Source organism: Netta rufina (assembly GCF_964035555.1).
Source record: "Netta rufina genome assembly, chromosome: 19".
Classification (NCBI taxonomy): Eukaryota; Metazoa; Chordata; class Aves; order Anseriformes; family Anatidae; genus Netta; species Netta rufina.
In genome coordinates this window covers 8,438,694-8,460,867 of record NC_140143.1, presented here as the reverse complement: position 1 = coordinate 8,460,867, position 22,174 = coordinate 8,438,694, and the positions used below count along the sequence as shown (strand labels likewise).

General features: G+C 52.3%; 1 protein-coding gene across 1 annotated transcript in view; it reads right to left on the bottom strand.

The window, feature by feature from the left end:
* The window catches only part of UBE2O (ubiquitin conjugating enzyme E2 O), a 59,408-nt gene that overhangs the window by 22,434 nt on the left and 14,800 nt on the right, over positions 1 to 22,174 (bottom strand). The window contains exons 2-5 of the mRNA XM_084298532.1: positions 8,481 to 8,540; positions 2,931 to 3,041; positions 1,881 to 1,978; positions 310 to 373 (exon numbers count right to left, since the gene is read on the bottom strand). Of these exons, the coding sequence (XP_084154658.1) occupies positions 310 to 373; positions 1,881 to 1,978; positions 2,931 to 3,041; positions 8,481 to 8,540 (333 nt within the window). The remainder of the gene's footprint in view (positions 1 to 309; positions 374 to 1,880; positions 1,979 to 2,930; positions 3,042 to 8,480; positions 8,541 to 22,174) is intronic.

Here is a 22,174-nt window from a genome sequence, read left to right as displayed (position 1 = left end):
GTACAGATATAATGAGCAGACAGGGAGCTGCCTTGACACCAGCCATCTGACTGCACGTTATGCAAGTTGTTTGCAAAGAATGCAGCTGGAGATGTACTAATTGTAATGCCTCCTCAAAACCTGCTCATTACCATTACCTTTAAGCTACATCCTGTTACATTTACTTCCAGAGAAGATCTAGTTAAGTGTTTCTCAGCTGTGATGCATCATTTAATTTTTGACATTAATGAACAACTACAGTTTTGCCCTCGCCCTCCCTCCTACGCAAAAAGCTGATCAGAAGGACTCTCAGGAGAACCAGCAGCTCACCGAGTCACTGACGTGAGGACAAACGTCATACAGCTTGGCTCCATCTTCTGTACTCATAGAACACCTGGAAAACAGAAGAGACATGGTCACACTTCCAGAGCCATCCACCTCAAAAGTAAACAGCACCAAATTAGCAGCTGCTGCCTGAGCAACTCCGTCCATACGCCCAGCAGCATATTACTGAGCCTTTATGGTCCAGAGCAGAGCTGGCTATGGACAAGCTATAAAAAACATTGCCTGGTATTAAAAGGCTCCATTCAGCAAGTTAAAAAAATAAATTAAGTAATACGCAGGGCACTGGACAAGATTTGTCTGCTGCAAACGTCCCGTTTGTTATTCACACTGACACTGGAAACTAAAGGCAATTTGGGTATGCTTGCTTCAGTAATAGCTTCATTTCCAGAGCAAGTTCTGGTGGGATTTCAAATGATTCATTAGGAAGAGATTCTGCAAACAGTTACCTCATTTGACACAGCTACGCATGAGCTGCTAAGAGAAACCAAGCAAGGTTTTTAATTCCACCAGTAACTGTAGACAGTACAGAGAGGAGTGCAGCTATTTTTCACTCCCAGTTTAACATGTTTTTAAGAGCCTTCCAGTCTGGATTAACCAGAAGCTAAAAAATAATAAAAAAATCACAGAAGCATCCACCAGTAATCTGTTATAGCAATTGCACTGTTCTCTGAGAAAGATTCAGAGCTGACTGCAAGCTTTTTAAAACTCATTTATATATTTAAAATTGTCAACATTCAATTTGCAAGACAGATGGGTTGTTTCCCAGCTGCCTGACCCATGTGCCTCTTGGCCCCCCACTGATGCCCTTGCATCAGTAACAAAGTTTGTTGGACAAGACAGGCCTCAGTAACAGTGAACCTAAGGAGTTCAGAAGGTTTTAGTTTACAAGTAACTGTCTGACGTGCACAAGAAACCAAATTCAAATCATTTTACCAGCTTTGCAGAGCCATAAATTAAGGTAATGAGATATTTGTTCCAATGTTCCTGGTTAAATCTCCCTCTAGAGTTACGACTTTCGATTACATCTTCATTAAAAAACAACATTCCTAATGCTGTTGCAAATAACAGTGACGATAAAGCAATGCTGACCTTAACAGCTCAAGTTCCATCTTGAGCTGCTTTTTCAGCTTTAATAAAAAGCACTAGCCTGCAATTTTCCATGTTTTTGCAGATGTTTAAAGGTAAGAAGCTTCCCTCCCTGCATCTCAGTGAAGGTATGCTCTCCTACTGAGAAAAGGTTTGGAATACATCATCTGTCTGAACCAGCCATTTTTCCAGGGCAGAAGAGCAGCAGTATTAACATATTTTAGTTCTGGAGAACTGATCTGCTGGCACTGAAAAAAAAATGACACCTTTCAGATAACACATTTTCCAGAGGGTGATCAGTGAACCTCAATGATTGCAGAGGAAGATGTGTTATTTACTCTGAATCTGAAGGTATAGCAAGCAGATAAATTAACAGTATGCGAAGGGGAAGCCCAGCCTGCTCCTAGTTCTCCTAAAATAGATCAGGATCACAAAACTTAAGGGGGAGAGTATTCATCAGGAAGAAGTACCTGGCTCCATTGGAAAGCTTGAGGATGACCTGGTTCTTCAAATCATAGACCTTGCCCAGCCAGCAGTCATAGGCTATGTAGTCACCATACATGAAGGGCTACGAAGAAAACAGAAAACAAAACTTATAAACATCAGCCCTCGTACTTTGAGCCATCAAGGAAATTCTCACACAACACGGCCTGGATAGCAATCCCAAAGGAGGATTAGGGCAGCAACTGCAGACCTCGCTGTAAGCTAGAATTAAGATACATTGAGGAGGTGGCTCGACAGTCAGAACGTAGCCTGGATTCTCCATTTAAAAAGCTCTGACTCCGTGGGATTTTTCCTCAGATCTTAAACTTGTTATGTCAAGTGTCCCATTCTGTTCAAAAGCTACTCTGCAAAGGAGGGGCATACTTGAACTTGCCATTAGCTAATTTTAACAACTAATTGTTATTTATTTTAATCACTAAGCCTAATATTCTATCCCAGGCACAGAAGCCTGTATCCCTCTGCCTTTCCACAGGACGTTTCTTGAGAGGGGCTCTGATACTCCTGCTGTTCACTCCCAAATCATTTTTTTTTTTTTTTTCCTCAGAGGAACCATAATGATAAAAACCTATACCACTTAACATCTGAAAATCCCCCCACCCACTCAAGTGAGAGAACCGTGTACATTGCAGTTTCAGCTTGACTCCTCTTAGCATTTTTATAGCCTGTTTAACCAGTAATGACATCGCAGCTCGAAAGCACTGTGCCAGTACAACGGGGCTGCCCCAGTCAGGCACCAATCTCAGCACAGAAGCTCTCACCCAATTTAATCACAACCTAGCCCTCCAAGTCAATTTGATCTCAGCAATGTGATCAGAAACACAGAGCAGATGGGGAGAAGAGGAGCTACTGCATCTTCTTGCAGGGAGGATGTTTTCAGTACGCCTAAAATAAAACCAAGCTGCAGATGCATCTTGCACAATATGGCTGCTTCCCTTGCACGCACTGCTTAGAATACAGCAGCACCCCTCTAAACAACAGAGCTCCGGCTCCAACATTTATTTTGGCTGCATTCTCACCCAGATATGTTGCAGGTCTTTGCTGTTGACAGGGTAGAGGATGCAGTTGGTTCCTACCAGCTTCACAGCACACTCTATGTTGACATCAATCACAGTCCCACACTGGCTGTCCTGAAATCACAAAAGAGAAAAAGGGGTTATAACCTAGAAAAGGCCCTACATACACACGGGAGGTGCAGAAACAAGTCTCAGGAGTAGAGTCTGAGTGCCCTCCTCTCAGCACTCAGAGCCTCGCTCTGATGGGGCATTTCACGTCATCTTAAAACAACTCCGAGGCTGACATCACTGTTGAAGACCTGTGGCGTTTTCTTCCCAGTTAAAATTTGCAATGGCTGCTAATGCAGCAGCCCAGAGACTCCAGTATCTGGTCAAATAAGACAACACTGTGTCAGGTGATTAGCATTTATTTGCTTTCAAATCTGCCTGGCTGCTTAGTCTACACAAGCGAGCAGATCTTTGCAATTCCTTAGGACCATCATGCAGATACTGCCCTGAACCAACAAAGGCAGGGTAGATCAACCCCAGAACGCAAGAATTCTTCAAAGCAGTCTGTGACATCTCATACAAAGCTCGTTTTTGCAGGACTTTATAAACGGCCTTCACTTGCTGCCATGCAAAAAAAAAAAACAAAAAAAACTGGCACCTTTCAGATTTCAAGGTTTCAAGCCAGATAATTTGCAGTTGGTCCAATTACGAGATGGCTGTCATTATCTCCATCGCTTCGCTAAAGAAGTTGTATTTATTTTTTTTCTGTCCCCAAGAAAAATACCTCATGCTGTCAAGAGCCTTCTGGGGCTTGCTTGGCAGGGAGCACACAGTGTGCACGTTGCTTACACATATGGCAGAGGCCTGCAAGGAAGGGCTGCTAACCCAAACACTGTCAATTACGGCAGCTGCCCCGGCCTGCTGACAGCTGGGACAATCCATACTTGGATTTATTAAAGACCAGAGTCCACCATGAAAGCTGGCTGAGGCAACCGACAACAGCAGCTCCTGAAGCTGTCCTTATCTCAAACATCAAGGTCACTGCTCCAACAGGACTCGAGCATAACACTTGAAGGGCTTACGCCCCGTGAGAATTGGATTTGTTTGCTTGGTTCGCTTATAAGCACGCTGTTCTTTTGACCGTATCAAATATTTATTCAAGGCTTTCACCCAGAGCCCTCTTTGAGCTCCTTCTCTGGGGAGCTCACGAGTTTGCTGGCGCTCATCTCATGGCGGGGCCTGGCAGTTGGAGCGAAGACACCCTGCAGACGCAGTCCAGGGCAATTCCTGGACAGATTGCTCAGCCCCTTTGTCCGTCTGCCTTCCCACCTGCCTGCTGCGAGCCCCCTCCTCGCACCGCACTCACCCTGTGCCCACAGCTCCCGCGGAGGTGTCAGGGACAGCAGCGTCCCCGTGTGCTGCCTGAGTGGAGCTGTGCCAGGAGAGCTGGGCTCGAGGCAGGGGTTCATCCCCCCCAGATCTCTGCCGTTTCTTTCTACAAAGGCTGGGAAGCAAAGGAAGCCTGTCCCAGACGGAGCTGTGCTGATGGATGTGGCTAAGGCTAACGCAGCTTGCGGCCTGCCAGGAGGAGCCCGGCTGAGCCAGAAGGGCCCGGCAGAGCCCTGCTGTTACCTCTCACCTTCGGAGAGCCCCGAGCAGGCTTTGCCAGAGCTGGGCCTGATTCACCGCAGCTGCTGCCAGCACGGCTCCAGCCGCAGGAGGAGCGAGGCCTGCTCACAAACAGCACCTGCTCTGCTCAAGCTCACGGCTTCTAGAAGCCAAAGCACAACCGCTTACCCACCCTTTCCTCCATGTTAAGCTATTTAAATAGGCTCAAATCCGTCCTCAGCCTGTCCTTTGCAGTTTAGGGTTTGGTTCATTTATGTTTTAGATTGCTTTGTAGCCAGAGAACAGCAACAAAAATCCTCAAAAAACGCCCCCCTTGTCCTACGCTGAGCGTTTCAGGATTTTTTTTTTTTCCTTCATCAGCAGCTCTGAGAACCTCCGGTACAATCCAGCACCTGTGCTTTCTGTGGATCATCTCAGCTCCGGGCCGAAACCCTGCCTTTCCCTGGAGAGCACCCAAAGGTGCCCCGCAGCACCCTGCAGGCCTGCCCGTGCCTGCGGCCGGCCCCAGGGACCTCACGGTGCTGAGGGAACGCCTGGGCAAGGCCAGCAGGGAGCAGTCTGCTCTGCCACAGCCCCCACGGGCCTTCTGAGAGAGCTGTGTCTGTGGAGAGGTTACAGGACTTGGTGCTAAGGAGCAGGCAGCACAGTTTCTCCCTCCATGCTGCAATGTCCTTGTGCTTCCAGCTCAGGATGGATTACAGAGGCCCTGTGCCCCTCACCTACCCCCAGCCCACGCTGGGTGCAAATTCCCTTCAGGCCGAGCACGAAGGAAGCTGCTGCTCTGGGATTTGAGTCCCTCACCCTGTCTGTATCAACTTACAAACCGCCAGGTTTCCCATGGCAAAAGCCCTCCTGCCATCAGCTCCAAACCAACGAAACCAGTACCACGCCAGTACCCCAGTGCCTCGCACTCACAGCTCCCATTTACTGCAGGATGCTACCTAGTCACGGGCAGGGGTTGTTCAGCTCGCTTCCCCTTCCAGTGGCTAACATGCTTGAGCAGGAACAGAGCACTGTACGTGACTGCTAAGAAAGCAGGGATCAGCGCTGCGAGCAGCCTTAGATGCTACAGGACTGTTGAATCACAGCTCGCCTCCCTCACCTGCCACCGAACCTTTGCTGCTATCAGTTTATTTACTTTGCTGTCACATGAAGCATCAGCCTGCGCCAGGGGCCGCCCTGCAGCGGGGCGGTTCTGCTGAATCACTCCGGGAGGTTACAGCAGCGCTCAGCACTGCGGTCCCCAGGCGAGACATCGCCAGCTCGGCTCGTCTCCCAGCCCACAGCTCGGCTCCCCACTGCCCTGCCCCGACACAACCATCCCGTCCTGCCTATTAGATAAAGAAGCATCTGAAACAAGCCCACGTTTCAGTTTTGGTATTAAAAAAATCCCCCTCAATCCCAGCAGCAGCACCGGCAAGGGGAGGTGACTGATCTTTGTGGGGACTGCAGGCTTGCTAAGCAGAGATGAGATTCCAGCCCTATTTGCACCCAAAATTAAGCTCGCTCCCCAGACTTTCTTCCTGCTTCTGGTACCTGTAACAGCATACACCACGGTGGAGATACTCAGTATTTAAGCAGTGTATGGGCAGCAAAGCGACTCATTTCGTGACCCCATCAGGGAGAACGGCAGCTCAGCAAGCACAAGCCTCAAAATCCCCCATTTTGTGCCTCCAGTCCTTCCACTCATTCCTTCAATGCTCTCTTCTAATTACGCCACCCTCTTATCCCTTCCTTCAGGGAGGACAGCAGCGCCCAGCAGCTTTTGAAGCAACAAAACCCAGGTGTCTGACAGATTACAGACCCACTTCTAAATCTTTTCCCCAAGCCAGCATATCACCTGGAAAAATGAAGTCTGCCACCGTTCCTCATCCATCTGGATTAGACCTGTGGGGGCCCAACCGCATTCAGGGGAAATGATCTCATTTTACGCTTCAGACCCTGAGGCATTCTTTCCTCACACTCAACGCTAGACGAGAAGCGCATGAATTTGAGTCAGCTCCCTTCTCTTGAGGAACGGAGGATTTCAAGTCCTTCCCGCTCAAGGTTAAGAACAAGCCCGAGGAGAGTGTGGTGAATACAGAATAAGTTCCACATTGTGCGTTTGCCAGGCCAACTGGTGCAGGGCAGCCATCCCACATCCTGAATCTGGCAGGCTGACACTTGCAAATTCTCTATTTTAAAGACTTCGGTGATTTTTGTGATATATCTGAGAAGTAAAGGTTTTCTTTGGGATAAAAGAGGTTTATTTTTTCATTTACCACTGATATTTAAAATACACTCGAGGGTAAGGTGAAATGTAAGTCATCTTTGGATTTGCTGTGTTTTTGAATAGAGGGGAGAAAAACTGAGTTACGCACTCACCATTCCATCAATAAAACATGAAGTTACCAGCCACTAGTACAAACAGTCAGGTAAATGCCATTTTTAAGCATGCAAACAGACAAGAAAGGAGCGTGCACCTGCTGGGACACACCAATGCAGCTACCGATACACGTGCAGCAAGCTAGAGAAGCCAATTTCTGCTTAGATGACTACGGAAATCATAAACAAAAGAAGCACATCCACATTTTGCCAAGAAGAAAACTCAAAGTCATTTTAAGCTTTCAGGACAGTACCAAGCATTGGAGAATAGAGAATTGAGAGGCAGGACTTGAAACATCCTTTTTTGAGCAAGAAGGGTGACCACAGTGCCCAGCTGGGCCAGGGACAGCAGTGTGAACAGCTGATATTTCTATTTGCTAGCAGTTCTTTGTTTTGGAGTAAAACGTTTTCATAAAGCTGCAGTTTTAGTAAGGTATCTTGAAGTCAAATTTCCATTTCAAACAAGAATTCAATTTCTTAAGGAAATGCTTTGTCTCAGCATTTTCCTAATTACCCTTCACGTTTTTTTTTCACTCTTTTCTTCTCCTCAGAACATTCCATGCAAAAGGGATGGGCTTACTGGTTTTCTCCCTTTAACTGACAAACAAAAGGGCTTTATTTGCAGCACCCAGCCAGGTCAGAGAAGGGACTCCTCCATCCCTGCACCAGGCTGCTCGCCATGTGGTGTGACTGCAGCAGTCTGCGGCCAGCTGCCGGCTTCATCGCAGCCTCGGTAGCTAACGCTGCTGGAAGCAAGTCAAGAGAAGATGCGAGCACACACATGGCAGGCCATATGGCTCGAGGTTACAGGTTAGGTGTTAGCAGCAGCAAGGAACTGCCAGCCCAGCTAAGCTCCCGAAGAGATCACATCTCGTTTGATAATCAATACGGAGCAGTGTTCCCAGTGTTCCCTACAAAAAACAAATCCACGCATCTCTGACGAGCACAAACGCTGTAAAACTAGAACAAAATGACTAGGACTTAAAATAGCATCCAGGAGTAGTAAAGGTAACAATCACAGGCTGCTGATTAAGAGCCAGCCTGCTTTCTGCCACCCTAGCAGATACTTCAGCGTGTCTTGCTCCAGCAGAGGTGGGATTTGCTGCATTTCTTCTGGGAGTACTCAGACAAGATGGTGCTCGCTGCAGATTAAGAGGTCTCCTGGAAAATATTTCCTCCTGTCTTTCTACCACAGCACACCAAAAGGCACACAGGGATTGAGCAACCTGCCTCTGCTCCAGCTTCCCCATCGGGTCAGGGAGAGCACACTCCCCACAGCTCACACTGGCTTGATTTAAAACTTAAAGGGTGCCAGGTTTAGACGAGCTGCTCGTCTCATTACCTGACATTCCCAGGCGTGCCTGCTCAGGAGACCTTTGCAGATATGCAGCAGCAGCGAGGCAGCCTTATCAGCATTTCATTTTCAAAGGATGCTGCTAGGTCTATTAAACAGGCTAAAAATAGAACACACTCAAAGCTTCACCGCTCAGCTCCATTCAGGCAATTTGGCAAGCCTCAGAAATCCATGCAGCAGCGTTACGATCAAAAAGGGACAAGGGAAAAAGCACTTACGCTGGAGCTCATGTGTCTGACCACATCTCGAGGGACGACAGAGCGATCTTCAAGCTTCAGCTGAGGGGGAAAAAAAAAGAAAAATTGGATTTAGTGAGCCCGGGTGACACTAGGTCAGAAATGACATGACAAATGACAAACACAAACAGCATCCCATCCCTCTGGGCTGGAGAGGCTTTCAGCAGAGGATGCTGAGGCACTTCCATGCACCTAAACCCCTTGGAGCACTTGCAAAATCCCGTTGGCAGACCTGAAACGCAGCAGCCAGGTGATCTGTCCCTGACTGAGGATACAAAAAGGGGCACAGACATCCTGCCCCAGTGCCTCCTTCCTCATCACACAGCACCTCCCACCCACACCCCATCTCTGCAGTAGAGGAGACAGGAGACACGCGAAGAAACGCACCACACCACGCTTCTCTGCCTTTTTCTGCATGTTTTTCACCCAAGATGCTCCCTAAATACCCGTGGAAATCCCATTTGGCCTGGAGAGTTTTAAGGAAGGTGCTGTATGGTGAGACCTAGCCAGCAGGAATGGGCTCTGGTATCAAATCCATTGCAGCAAGCACTTGCCTACAAAAAAAAATCTCTCTTACTGCACTCATCAGCCTGCAGGCCTGTGCGGGTAACACAAAACATCAGAAACAGCACGGATGAACTCACAGCACCGCTCACACGCCACTTCCTGACAGAGCACTTGCTGCGAGGAGCTAGTGCTGGCACCAGGAGAGGCAGCCAGGCCAGCACCACCTATCCTACATCAGTCCCCACAGAGCTGTGGCACCAGGACCCGTTACTGGTACGGGAGGCATCACCCGATGGATCTGCGGGCATTTCGGGCCAGTTCACCAAGCCACGTCCGTCCAGCAGAAATCCTTCATCGAGCTGCTTCAGGGATCTGAACACCACTCCTGGGCTGTTTCATTGAGCGTTATTAAGAGGCTGGGCACTACAAAATGCAATTCCCACCTACGGCACCACAAAAATGCTGTACAAGGGCTGAGATCCTAACCACGCCGACAGGGAGGCCACGAGGCTGAGGGGCGCTGCTCACGAGCACATTTGCAGAGCTCAGCGTGATGCAAACACACTAATTACATCCGGGGCGTTTTGGGAAGCACCACGGGAGCTGATGAATGTCAGGGACAGAGCCTTTCACATCTTCCTTTGACTTCACCTCACTGCTGTTGCTGCACGCACCGCTTCTCCTTGATCCCCAGCCCAAAATCCACCGTGCTTCGTCAGCATTTCAGCCCACGCCCTGGCTCGCAGCCCGCATTACTAAATCAGACGTAAATCTATAATCCGAGGACAGGATCCGGAATCGAACCAAAGCACCTGCGTATTTATTGCCTTCCTGAGCGCGTGTTTCGGTCGGGGAGGAAGGGAGGCAGCCAGCGAGGCTTTTAGACCGACTGCTGGAGTCAGGGCTCCACCGGGGTGGGAAACCTGAAGCCTCCCACAGCCCATTTCCAGATCGGGGAAGTGTTTTCATCGCCTCCCACATCCCACCAGGGTATAGATAGACATCAATTTTTATAACGCTTGCTAAAATTATTCGTCCAAGCACCGCACAGATAGCCTCGTCACATCCCGAACCAGGCAGCGAGGCTCACGCTCCGGTAAGCACTTGCAAGGACAGCATTTGGGGTGGTTTACCTAAGGAGTTCTCTTACTGCAAAACCCAAAGTGTACAACGAGTTTCATTTCAAGATGTATTAGGGCCATTTGACCACCACATGCTGGATTAAATTCGTGCATAACCTGTGTCAGAGACGTGCTTCTGTGTTCTGTATTGCACGGTACCTGAAGAACCCAAACCCACAAGCTGATCTTACACAAATATCACCACTGCATGGTAAATCTGAGAAGTTGTAAATGAAGCCTTCCCAGTCACTTGCACCAGAAGGATATAAGCACAGTATTTCTTCCAAAAGGCTCAAAACTTTCTCTGCAAGGAGCTGCATTTTCCCTTTTCCCAATGCCCCCAGCTCCAGAGGCAGCACAACCGCTTTCGGACCCACGTGCCCGACCCACCTGCCTCGATGCTAGGATAAGCCAGCCACGTAGTAGGCAGGATGCCAACACCAACCACGACACGTAGCAGGCCTGTCAGCACACAAAAGACTGTCGAACCCCAGAAGAAGCCCAGCGAGAGGAAAGCAGAAGGGCTGTCGATGAACGCAGCCTTTCTTCTCCTCTGTTACACCCGGGTGCGCGATCGTCAGCTGGAGGTGAGCCCCCTCGCTCGGCAGCCAGGGAGCTCTATAAGCACTTTTAAAATAGGCACTTCGAGCTCGGTTGCTATATTTACCTCCGTGCACGTCGCTGTTAACATCGCTGGAGTTTTATGTTCTCGCCACGTGCCTTGGGAATAGCCCCGGGAACGAGAACGAGCAGATCCCCAGCGCCGCGCTCAGCTGGTCCTGGGCTCCCGCACACCTGGCTGGGATCAACATCCCCCAAAGACCTCAAACACAGGGCTGATGACAGTGTTATCCCTTCACCTTTTCTTTATTTATTTTTTTAAATTCACGTTTTCCTAGGTTCAACAAGGCAAACCAAAGACGCCCCTTGCTGCGCACACATCGCACCCAGGCGAAAAGGGATGCCGGCAGTCCCCCAGTTAATGCACCAGCTGCTGAAAGGAGCAGGTTGCAGGCAGAAGGGTTATTATATATTGTTCTAGCTCTATATATTCTATATTATAACCCAGGTATTCCCTCTGCTGCTCACCCCCGAGCTCAGTTGCAGAGCCACCACTCAGCCAAGGACACCTCTGCTGCACCCCAGGCACGGCGATGCTCTCCCAGACGTACAGCAGGGGTGCTGCGGGTCATTTGGGTTTTGGGCTTTGGAACGAGCACCAACCCAACCCTGTTCTCACTCCCAGCTGTCACCTCACCTCCAACAAGCAGCCGTGCAGCCATCATTTTCACCTGAAACTGCTCAGACTGGGAGGAAGGAAAGAGCATCAGCACACAAAGCCTCGGCAGCTTAACGCTTCCAATCAGTTGGATAATTTCTTAGAGCAACAAATAAATTCATCATTCCCTGAACAATATTTTTTTCTTTTTGTAACTTGCAGCAGCACCTGTGGCAGGAACCTGGCTCCTGGCCCCAGCCAGCAATTCGACCTGGGGTAATTACCTGGGGTAAGTCACGTCTCAGCTCCTTGGATCTAACCCTCAGCTGCACAAAGCAAACAGGAGACGTGTGGCCCCTTTTCCTCTCCCAAGAGCCACCTCCTGACTGCAGACCAGCACCAGAGCAATTTATTTTGATGGCTGGGACTAGCCAGTGCCACGTCTCGTGGCAGGTAAACAAGCAGCAATTGCTTCTGAAGCTGTTATGGACAAATAACAGGAGATTGCTGTGGGGACGCAGCCGGCCCCGGCTCTGTGTCAGAACAAAACCCGTCCTGGAGGTGCTCGGGAGTGCCACAAATCCCTCAGCACTACCTGCACGTTGAAAAGCAGAGCTTTAGCTCACTGATCAGCTGCTCAAGTTTGCTTGTGGCATCACAGGGGACAAAAACACCTCCGCACAGGCTCTGGCTACCAGCGTCCACCCCCCAAAAATTAATGTTTTATCCACCAGAAGGAGCGCTGGCATTTAACTTCAGGAGAAATCAGGGGGAAGGCAATTCCACCTCCAAACAGCGACGCTGCGTTGTGCTATGGCCGTGTTTGACTCCAGCGCTGTCACACGTGATAATTACGAACAAACTCTTCCTTGCTCTGCGCAAATCAAGACCAGAAGCTGGGGAACGAGCCGAAACGCAGAAGGGAACAGCAGCTTTAAGCCTGGACACATCCTACATGAAGTCAGGGGTTGTTTGATCTCACGTGCAGCAGCACAAAGCTCACCAGGCGTTTTGCACGGGCTCCCTCACCGGCTTGCAGAGGATTTGATGACTTCCCAGTGGATCCTGCAGCTTCAGCCGGGCTGGAGAGCTCTGCAGGGCCACCTGGGCATTGGGAAGGATGAAATCTCTCCTCTCTGATCCATCACTGCCCAGGGCGGACCCTCAGCTCACAGCTCCGTGACCACGCAGATTTGGGAGCTGACGTTTCACCTGGAGGAGCCCCGGCCGTGCAGCTGTGTTTCTGCTCAGCCGCCAGCAGGACAGAGCTCACCCTGGCTCCGAAGAGGACACCCGATCCTTGCCAAGAGCAAGTTAAAGCTGCTGAAGTTCCCGGCGGGTCGGTGCCGTCTCCCACTGCTGCAGTGTCTGAGCAGCAAAGAATAAAACCTGCTCCAAGGTGCTGGTGTGATCCCACAGCCCCTACACACAACAGCTCCTAGTCCTGATGCTTTCCACAGATTTCATCCTCTGTAATAAGAACTTTGGGAATGTGCACGGAAGGATGGAGGATAAAAAGCAGCAGACGCCGGCCTCTCCTTTGGGGACTGCTTAAAACACACGGAGGAAAGCAACCAGGAAAGGAAACCACCGCAGAGGAAGCCTGAGTGCAACAGAGCTGCTGGAGGATGGAAGGGACGTTCATCCACCCAACGAGCCACCAAGTGCCAGGAGGGCACAGGGGGTCGTGGAAACTGGAAATTGGAGTGAAACAGGGACCTGGCTGGCAGCAGGTACCGTAAGGGGAAGGAAAGCCGGGCTCTGAGCAGCACAGACCTGCTACCAGCAGCTCTTCTCGGCTCCTTTTCCAGCCCACGTGTCCCAGCAGTCCTCACGCAGCTTCCCTACCCGTCCCCATGCTCTCCTGCTACACAGCAAATAAAGAAAATATTGCTTGCAATATATAAAACTTGTCAAGGGGACAATATAGAAAACCAGTCAGCTGGGCAAGCCACTGCGAGGCCATCCCGAGGTAAATATCCTCACCCAAGGCAGCACCCCCTGCTTATTTTAGTTTTTAACCCCCCCGGTCTGATTGCACACCCCAATTCTCTTTGGTGGAAACAGCAGCACAGCAACCACCTCAGGGTGAGCTGCTGTTATTGAATCCACAGCCTGGCTGCACGGGGCTGGATGACGAAGATTCAGGATTTCAAAGATCCAGAGGACGTGGAGCCGAGATGTTTGTAAGAGTTTCAGGATGGACGCGTTACCAGCGACACCGCACACAACTCTTAGGGAAATACGTTCCACATCCACAGCTCACTTCCCTCAAAAGACATTTCTGGTACGCTGATCATGCTGCGTTGTATAAAAAAAGCAGGGGAGAGGATAGAAAAAGGCAGAAGAGAGAATCCTGCGGAGCTCGGTTTGCTCTGGGATGCTCGCAGCAGCTCCCAGCACCGCTTCGGCCAGCTGGAGGCTCGCAGCCACGCAGGGATTATGAGGAAAGAAAGAGGGAAATGAGAACAGGGCAGAGCTACCAGAAACGTGACCTTCTGAGAAGCAAAACCTCATGACCTTCAAGAGCAGAAGAGCTGGAAAACAGAGAGTTTGGAAAACAACTCCTGTGGGATGAGGCTGCGAAACAGCTGGGATAAATCTGCACCGATCCTGTGACAAGCCCTGGCGACTCCTACGTGGCGAGCACGTGCAGTCCTGCCAGGCAGAAGTTCAAATCGGAGGCACAGGAGGTCCTGGAGAGCCCAGCACCCCTTCCAGACGCCCTCCTGGGGCAAGCTGTGGGTTCCTGAGCAAGGCAGTGGCACACGGCTCCTGCTAGGGAGCAGGGCGAGGTGAGGCATTCCCAGGAGCTCAGAGTTTTAACCATTTGGCACTTCATCATTTAGCATTTTCAGAAGATCACATCGCATTTCACAGCTCTCCAGGAGTTACAGAAGTAGGAACTATTTAGAGTTCCTTGAATATTTTTACTCTCCCGGTGCCATTTCCAACATGCCCTGGCCCTCAAAACCCACGAGCCGCTGTATGGGTCACGGGGGAAGGACAGCAGGCACAGATCTTTTGTTTCCTACCATCAGGGCAGAAGAGCCCAGGAGCTCGTTGGTGAGGCTGCTGCCAACTCACTGCAGAACACAGCGGGGGAGGCAGGGAGGTGCTCTGTGGAACCGAAATAAATGCTTTAAAGGACTTCTCAGAAGCCAAGAGGAAATCGATACCGGGTTCCAGCACCGGCAGCACGACCTGCGGGCTGATCCCACATCACGGTGCTTTTGGTGGGGAAAACAGACCTGAAGCTCTCACTCACCCGGCAGCACAGATCTGTTACCTGCAAACCACGCCGGGTTTCATTCCACACGTGGACAAAACGGGCATTCAAACACAGACCTAAAGAAGGATTTCCTAATTTCCAAACTAGGATGCTGTGGCCAGCAGCAGCTTTCAGCCCCAGGCCATCGCTGCTCTGCCAGAAACTCACCTGGCACCAGCTGAACGGCTGCGACAGCTCCACAGCCCCCGCGCTGTCAATTAATTTCCATCCAAAGTCATTAATTTCCATCAAATTACACACCCCCTGTTAATGGGGTACGAGCCAGCCCTTTGGGGGACCCCAGGCAGGTGGCTGCGTGGAGGGCAGCAGGGGGAAGCCTCTGCAGCACCCGCAGGAGATGAGAAAACCCCAAAGCGATGAGATCCCAGATGGCTGCCACCAGTTGAAATGCTTTCCTTGCCTTTCCCAACAAATGGAATTTGGGAAAAAAAACAAACAAACAAAAAAAAACACCAAAAACCCAACCTTGAACAAGTTATTTGACGCAAGGAAAGTTCAGCTCCATCATAACGTGGGTAAACGCCGTGCTTCAGAGCAGGGGAATTTGGCTTCAAAAATAAATCTCTCGCGCAGCAAAAGGAAATCTTTTACTTGGATTTTCCTGCTCCAAGACCGTCAAACGTTATTTATTACACCAGCAACAAATCCTTCCTGTGGCTCTGCAAATTTACGTGATGTTTTGGAAATCCCTGCAAGGCACATTCCCCGGCTGGGGAACCCAAGGGTCTAGCGAGGAAGCTAAAAAATCCCCAGCAGCGATTTGGGGGCAGGAGGACGAGGCGATGGGAGGGTTACTGGGTGGGATGAAGGGTCTGGAAGCCTCTCCCAGCAGAGGGAGCGAGGCAGTGGCACCCCTGGGAGCTGCACCAGCCCACCCAGCTCTTTGCTCTGCTGGGGAGGTGGATGCCAGCTGTAAGCAGCGACAGCAGCTCCTGGATTTTCAGCATCTGTAGCCTCCCATTTCTGCCCCACCTGCTTAAAAGCTGAGCACCAGCAATCACAAAAGGCTCCAGGAAACCCACTTGTTCCTGAGATTTATCCGACATTTTACCCCAGGGGTAAAGCAGCAAGACAGGGTGTAAAAAAAGCTTTACAAAACCTTGGAAGAGATCAGCAAAAAGAACCCAGAAAGAGCAAACCGCTGCTTAGCGTAAAGATGGGGGAGGCTAAAGTTCAAAAACACTCGGCTAGGACCACACCACCTGGAGAGACCTCCTGAGAGAAGCTGCACTGAACAGCACTGAGCCACCTGGAGCCATCTGGCCCTCACCAAAATGCCCCCAGGTACAGAAATGGACCCAAACACAGGGTTTTGCTTCCCAGCAGCAGCTTGTGATGGAAGGTACGCCCCAGCAGCACCGATCCCTGCAGCCCCCCACCCGTGCTCTTCCAGGAAGATGGCTGGTGGCGAGCTCCTGCTCGAAGGCAGCCGCAGCAGCGAGCCAGCAGCAGATGGCACTGTTACCTGGAAAACTGGCAGGCTGCAGCTGGATCTTGCCTCCACACCAGCCACCTCCAAGCTTCTCCTGCAGCACAGGGGGGAGCTGGCAATGCCCAGCTAGCTGCTGCCCCACAGCCGGGGGCAGCACAGCCCCGTGCAGAGCCCCCAGCCCCGCTGAGAGGTGCCCGGCTCTCAGCCAGGACCCCAGGGGGTGGCACTGGAAGCCTGGGGAAATGCAGCCACCCGGGATGCAAGCTGTGGTTGTGCCGAGCTCCTTGCAGTACCTGAAGAAGCCAAAGTGAAGGATGAGGTGTGTTTGTTTGCTACGAGTCCCCAAAGGGACAGCTCGCCTGGGTGCTGTGACCGGGAGAGGGCAGGAGCCCTGCAGGCACCGCTCTCAATTCCTCGAGTCCCAGCAGCCTCGGTGATGAAGCTGTGTCCATCCTTCTGCACAAAAGGAGGGTGTCTGGTGGCTCTGTAGTGTACCTGAACCAATTCCTCAAATCACTGCAGACGGCTGCTGTGACACGATGGGTTTTGGTGGCCGGGCTGCTCCGGGGCTGCAGGAATCGGTCACTCGCCTCTGGGGCACAACGCCAGGCCTGGGGGAAACACTGGGGCTGCTGCACCTCCTCGTCCACCCACGGGGATAAAAAGGATGCTGCGAGGGAAACTGCATTGCTGCTGCACCTTTCTGCATCTTTCGGAGTAGGAATAAAGAATGCATTGGTGAAAAATATTCTTTAAGCAGCAGCCCGTTCCCTTGCTCCTCCTGCAAGCCACACGCACAGCTTTGTGTCCTCCTCTCCTCTCCAGCACTAAACCAGGGAGGACTTTTTTTTGCAGAGCTGCTGGTGGCTCTGCCCGGCACACAACCACCGTGACAGGGCAGCGAGGCCCAGCAGCCACCCGTCATCAGCCCACGGCAAAAACCCCCACCTTGCACAAACCGCCGGGGAAACAACCAGAGGGAGCCGCAGCCCCAGCACATCGCCGTGCCTGCTTTCCAGCTGGTTAGCTCAGAGGCTGCTGCTGTGAATACAAACCAGCCAGCGAAATTAGCTTCTAATTGTTCGCAGCCATTCAGCGCCGGCACAACCTGCAAGCTGCTTTGAGACAACAGACGAGGAGGAGAGGAAGGGTGGTGGAAGATGCCTTAAATCCACGTGTCTGTGCTTCGCAGTCTGACCCCCTGCCACCCTGCCGTGTGCTTTGCAAGCACCAGGGGAGATGCTTCCATGGGTGTTTTTGTTTTTTTTTTTCCCCTCTCTCCTCTTTTTGCTCGGGGCTGGTTCACAAATTCAACCAGGCAGATTTCGGGCCCCGCTATTTAGAAAGCTGCTTAACATTCCGGCCGCAGCCCGAGCTGCTCGGAGGGATGGCAGCCCTGCAGCACCCCGGCAGAGGAGGCTGCCACAGGATGGGTGCCGTCACGCAGCCCCCTCTTCCCTTTTTTTTTTTTCCCACCCGGAGCCTCCACTGCCACCTCCCCGGGGTCCCTTCCCCCGGCGCAGACGGCGACGCCTCATAATTGCAGCGATTTTCTCTCCTGGGAGGGGGAAGGTGTCGCAGCCTGATATCCTTCAACCCCCAGCACGCCTGTTTTGGTTCACAGGAGCAGCGATGCAAGCCCAGCCCGCAGGCTGAATGATTTCAGGGACCGAACCCTGCCTTATCTTAACACCGAGATTCCCTCGCCTTCGGACGCAGGAACGGCCCCGCTGCGAAGCCACAGCCCTCATCCAGGTCCTGGGCACCCCGGCAAATTGAATCAACTTCAGTGGGATTGTTTTATCAAGCGCAAAATCTCCTGGAGGAGACAAAATAAAACTGAAAACCGACGTATAAATAGCTCTGGCTGAAAGCACAGCAAATGCTGTGTCATGCTGGCTCCCAAGGCAGCGCCGGGGGCGCGAAGCTCACCGCTCCCTCAGGGCTCTCCGAGGTCTGTGCACCTCGAGCACCCCTTTGGAGGAATATTTGGGGCTGAATAACACACACTGCAATGCCTCCCTGCTCTGCTGCACGTGGGGGCTGCTGCAGGGCCAGCAGAGCAGGTTGGTGATGAAGGGCAGCGGGAGGTGGGTGGGTTTGGTGGCTGCACCTGGAAACACGGGGTGCTGGGGCTGGAGGTAGGGTTAGGGCTCCACGGGTTGGGATTTAGGGGGTTCGGGGCTGGGGGATGCTCTGCAACACGGCTCCCGAGGAAAACTGGCACCGCTGCCTCGGTCAGGACACAGCCAGAAGCCGAGGGTCACCTCTCGGGTCCCTCCGAGCACGTGGGCAGGCGGTGATTTGGGAGGTGCAGCAGCTAACGCCGGCTGCACGACCCCCCCCAGTGCTCTGCAACAGCTTTCTGGTAAATAACACCTGCTGAACCTGCTGCATACACCCCGGGAAGTCAGGTATTCAAAAAGAAATAAATCTTAAGCCTTTATGAGCAGCTCAGAGCCCGGAACACGGCGGGGAGCCCCCCCCGAACCCGGCGGCAGCGCGTTTCTCTGCGATGAGCAGAGCCACTCCCCCAGCTCACGCTGCAGACGGGGCTGTGCGAACGCTGCTGGGACAATGCAGCACCACTGCATCACTGCCCAAAAAACCTCGGCTGCAGTTTCCATTCACTGGGAAGAGTTTCGGTTATCCCTCCTGCCTCATGCAAACGCTGCGGCGGGCGCTGCACGGGGAGGGAAGGAGCAGCCCCTGCCCAGACCACGCACCAGGCTCCAGGGGCTCTGGGCTGGTGACCGAGGTTTGGCAGCCCCCACCCTGTGCCTTTTTCTTCAGGAAGGGAATTCGCCACTCGCAGGATGGCCGGGGAGAGGCCAAAACGTCTCCAGCCAGAGCGAGCGTAACTCAGCACCTCCTCGCCTGCTTGTGCAGCCTGTAAGGCAAAAGCAAACCGCCTCCAATTCCTGCAGCCACCGAGGAAATCTCACCAGGAGTGGTGACAGCAACGTGAGAGAGGTGTAAGAGCCTTTCCGAGCCCGATTTCATACTCCTGGGCCAAAGCACCCTTCTATCGTCCCCGCACAGCTAAAGGCGGGTGGACTGCCTTTTCTTTCCTTACCCTTCCAGCCAGAACACAGCTTTCAGCTCCATATTGAAACCTGTCAATGCAGCCATTGATGTGAATATCCTCATTTTCCCTTCAGTGTTTCCTAGGGTGACTCTTAAACCACTCACCACAAGCTACCCAACACCACACGGCATTTACCCAGCAGAGCACCCAACATCTGCCCGGAAACCTCTCCTATGTTATTCTGCAAGCAGCTCTTTGGTTATTCGGTGGCACACTGGAGGTGAAAATTCACAATTATCCATCAGGAAACCTTCTTTGGCCCCCCCCCAATCCTTTTCCTGACAAAGGAGCAGCCAAACAGAGGTGTACGGGCACAGCAGTCCCAGCCCCTGCTGCAAGGCAGCACAGAGCCACGGCACAGAGGTGAGAGCGATGTGAGCACACAGCCACGGCAGAGCAGCAAGAAAGCCAGATATTCTGATTTTTTAACATAAAAAACAGAATTCCCATTCTAAACCTGTTGAAGTTATACTAACAGCTATCCCCCATACAAGGATTTTGATCACTTTTTAATCCCTGCCAGCCGGGTATCCCCTGGACACTGGGCAGACAACAGCGATCTCCTTGGGGGCCCCCATCTTTCTTAAAAGGGATGGCAGCAGTGGGGAGCTTTATTTATTTTAGTGACCCACGGCTTTGCTGCATCCCTCACCTCTGTGTGCAGAGCAGCAGGCTGCTCCTGGCAGCTTTTTTAAGAAGTTTTCGTGGTGTTTGTACACTTCAGAGCCACATCTCTGCTCCCCTCCTGGCCCAACGCCCCTGTGGGGTGCTCCAGTGCAGATGTGCTTGGAGAGGACACTACAGCGGCATTTTGGGACCTCACCTCTGACAATACCACGTGTTCCTCAAGCTGGTTGTTCCCTCCCATCCTTCCCACCCACTTGTGGAGCGGGGCAAGCCAAGGTCCTTCCCCTGAAGCATCCCCCTGCCTCCGCGGCCTCTCCTGGGGGCCGTGGGCAGCTCTGCCCTTACGGGAACAAACTTTCGCTCCGGGCAGCACGAGCACCAAGCAGCACGAGCCTGTCTGCCTGGAGTCAGCAGATCTGCCTCCAAACAGGCACAGCCAGCCAGCAAGAGGGTTGCTTTTTTCTTTTTTTTTCCCCTTCTTTGAAAAGGCTCCAGCTTTTCGGAGCAGAAAGGCAGCGGCTCCCTAGCACAGCCGCGGCACTCAGCCCAGCACTGTACCTGCCCCAGCAGCCCCGGGGGAATATCTCTGCCCGGAGGAAGAAAACGCTGAGGAGGAATGATGCAGCTCATCAATTACACGAGGTGCAGCTCATCAATTACACAGCCACCGAGCCCTGTCCCTGCAGCAGCACAGCCCCGGGAGGATGCTCTGCCCCCCCCTGCATGCCTTCGCTGCTACACCCTGAGCAAACCCAGCCTGGAGAACGAGCAATCGATAACCACGTCTGCAGAACACCTTTTACCTTCTTAAACCGAGCCCGTCAGCCTTGACAGGGAGCCCCATATTTCCTGGAAGCGCAATTTGCTTGCTGCCTGCTTCCTACGCTGGCTTTTTTTTTTTATGGGATGCGCGCACACAGCAGGAGAGCGGGCGCCCTGCTGAACCACCAGCCCCTGCTACGTGCTGCACAAAAACACGGCCCTCACTTTAACAATTCCAGCTAAAACAGAGGGATTTCAGCCCATCACAGCTCTGGTGAAACACTGAGCCATAAACACGGTTAGAGGTTTATGAACACTCCAGGAAAACAGGAGCTGATTTAGGAAGCTGCGCTCCCCGAGGGCTGGGGAGGGGCTCTGCATCCTCCTCCTCCTCTCGGCACAATGGAGGCTGGCTGAGGTCTGCCAAAAAGCCACAGTGAGGATGGTCCTAGAAGCCCCCAAGAGATGCACAAAGCTGCCAACCTGCCATCGTGGAGAGCAGCAGATCCCAGAGTCACCAAAAAGCCACGTGGCGGCACGCAGAACCGCCGAGGTGCTGAGCCCCAACGTTGCTCCCAACGGTGATTTCTCCTTGCAAAAACTGCCCAGCTCCACGCAGGAGATGTTTCATCAGCCACTGCCACCCGGTGCTGGGGTGGGACAAGGAGCTATGGAGATCTCAGGGACATCGTTAAATAGTGGACAGTGCTAAGCCAAGAGCACAGCACTCCATCTGAAGACAAAAAGCGTCTCGAGCATGCAGAAGAGGCAGTAAGGAGGATGTATTTTTGCTGTGAGCACAAACTGACACCTTGCTCTTGCCATAAACTCAAAAAACAACTCAGAAAGCACCTGATGCAGCAGAATCCTGTACTGAAAGGTCCTCAGCATCTGCGTGATGCCTGCCAGCCGTCAGCTCACTGCCCACAGCCCTTTATTGTCTTTGTCAGATGTTTTTCGGTACTCTTCTCACCAGGCGTGCACTACATCTCCAGCAGGTTACCCCGCACACCTTCCCGACAGATTTACTCACTGAACACCAAGCAGCACCAGCTTTCATCCCACTTAATTCAGCTGGCCAGGTTCATTTCTCATCCCCCCGGAGCTACGTGCCCAGCTCAGGCAGCTGATGGCACCTCCATGCCCCCAGGGGCTCAGCAGTGCCCCTCACCTCCTCCTCCTCTCCCCTCAGGGCTGGGAACACAGACTGGGACAGACTGGGACGGACTGGGACGGACTGGGCCAGCAGACAGGAGGATGCACGAGTTGGGGTGCCAGCCCTGCAGCCCTCACAACCACGCGCCGTGGCATTCAGAAGGCCTGATGCTGCTGCCTAATTAGGTTTGCTTAATGAGTCGTGTTAAAGAGCGTCTATGTAGGAACAGGTTTGCCATCAGCGCGGGGACCTCTCCGGATGATGGAGGTGAAACGCTGCCGTTACCACCGAGCCTTTTTTCATTTCACGTCGCTAACTCTGACCTACATTCCTCGGCTGGAGGGAGGCCCAGCTCCGCAGGGAACGCGCCCGTTTCTTCAGCTCCAGCATTTTGCCGGCGTTCAGCAGGGATGGATGGGGTAGCCTCGTGTCTCTGCAGATGATAAAAACGTACAGAAGCTCCAGGAGGGAG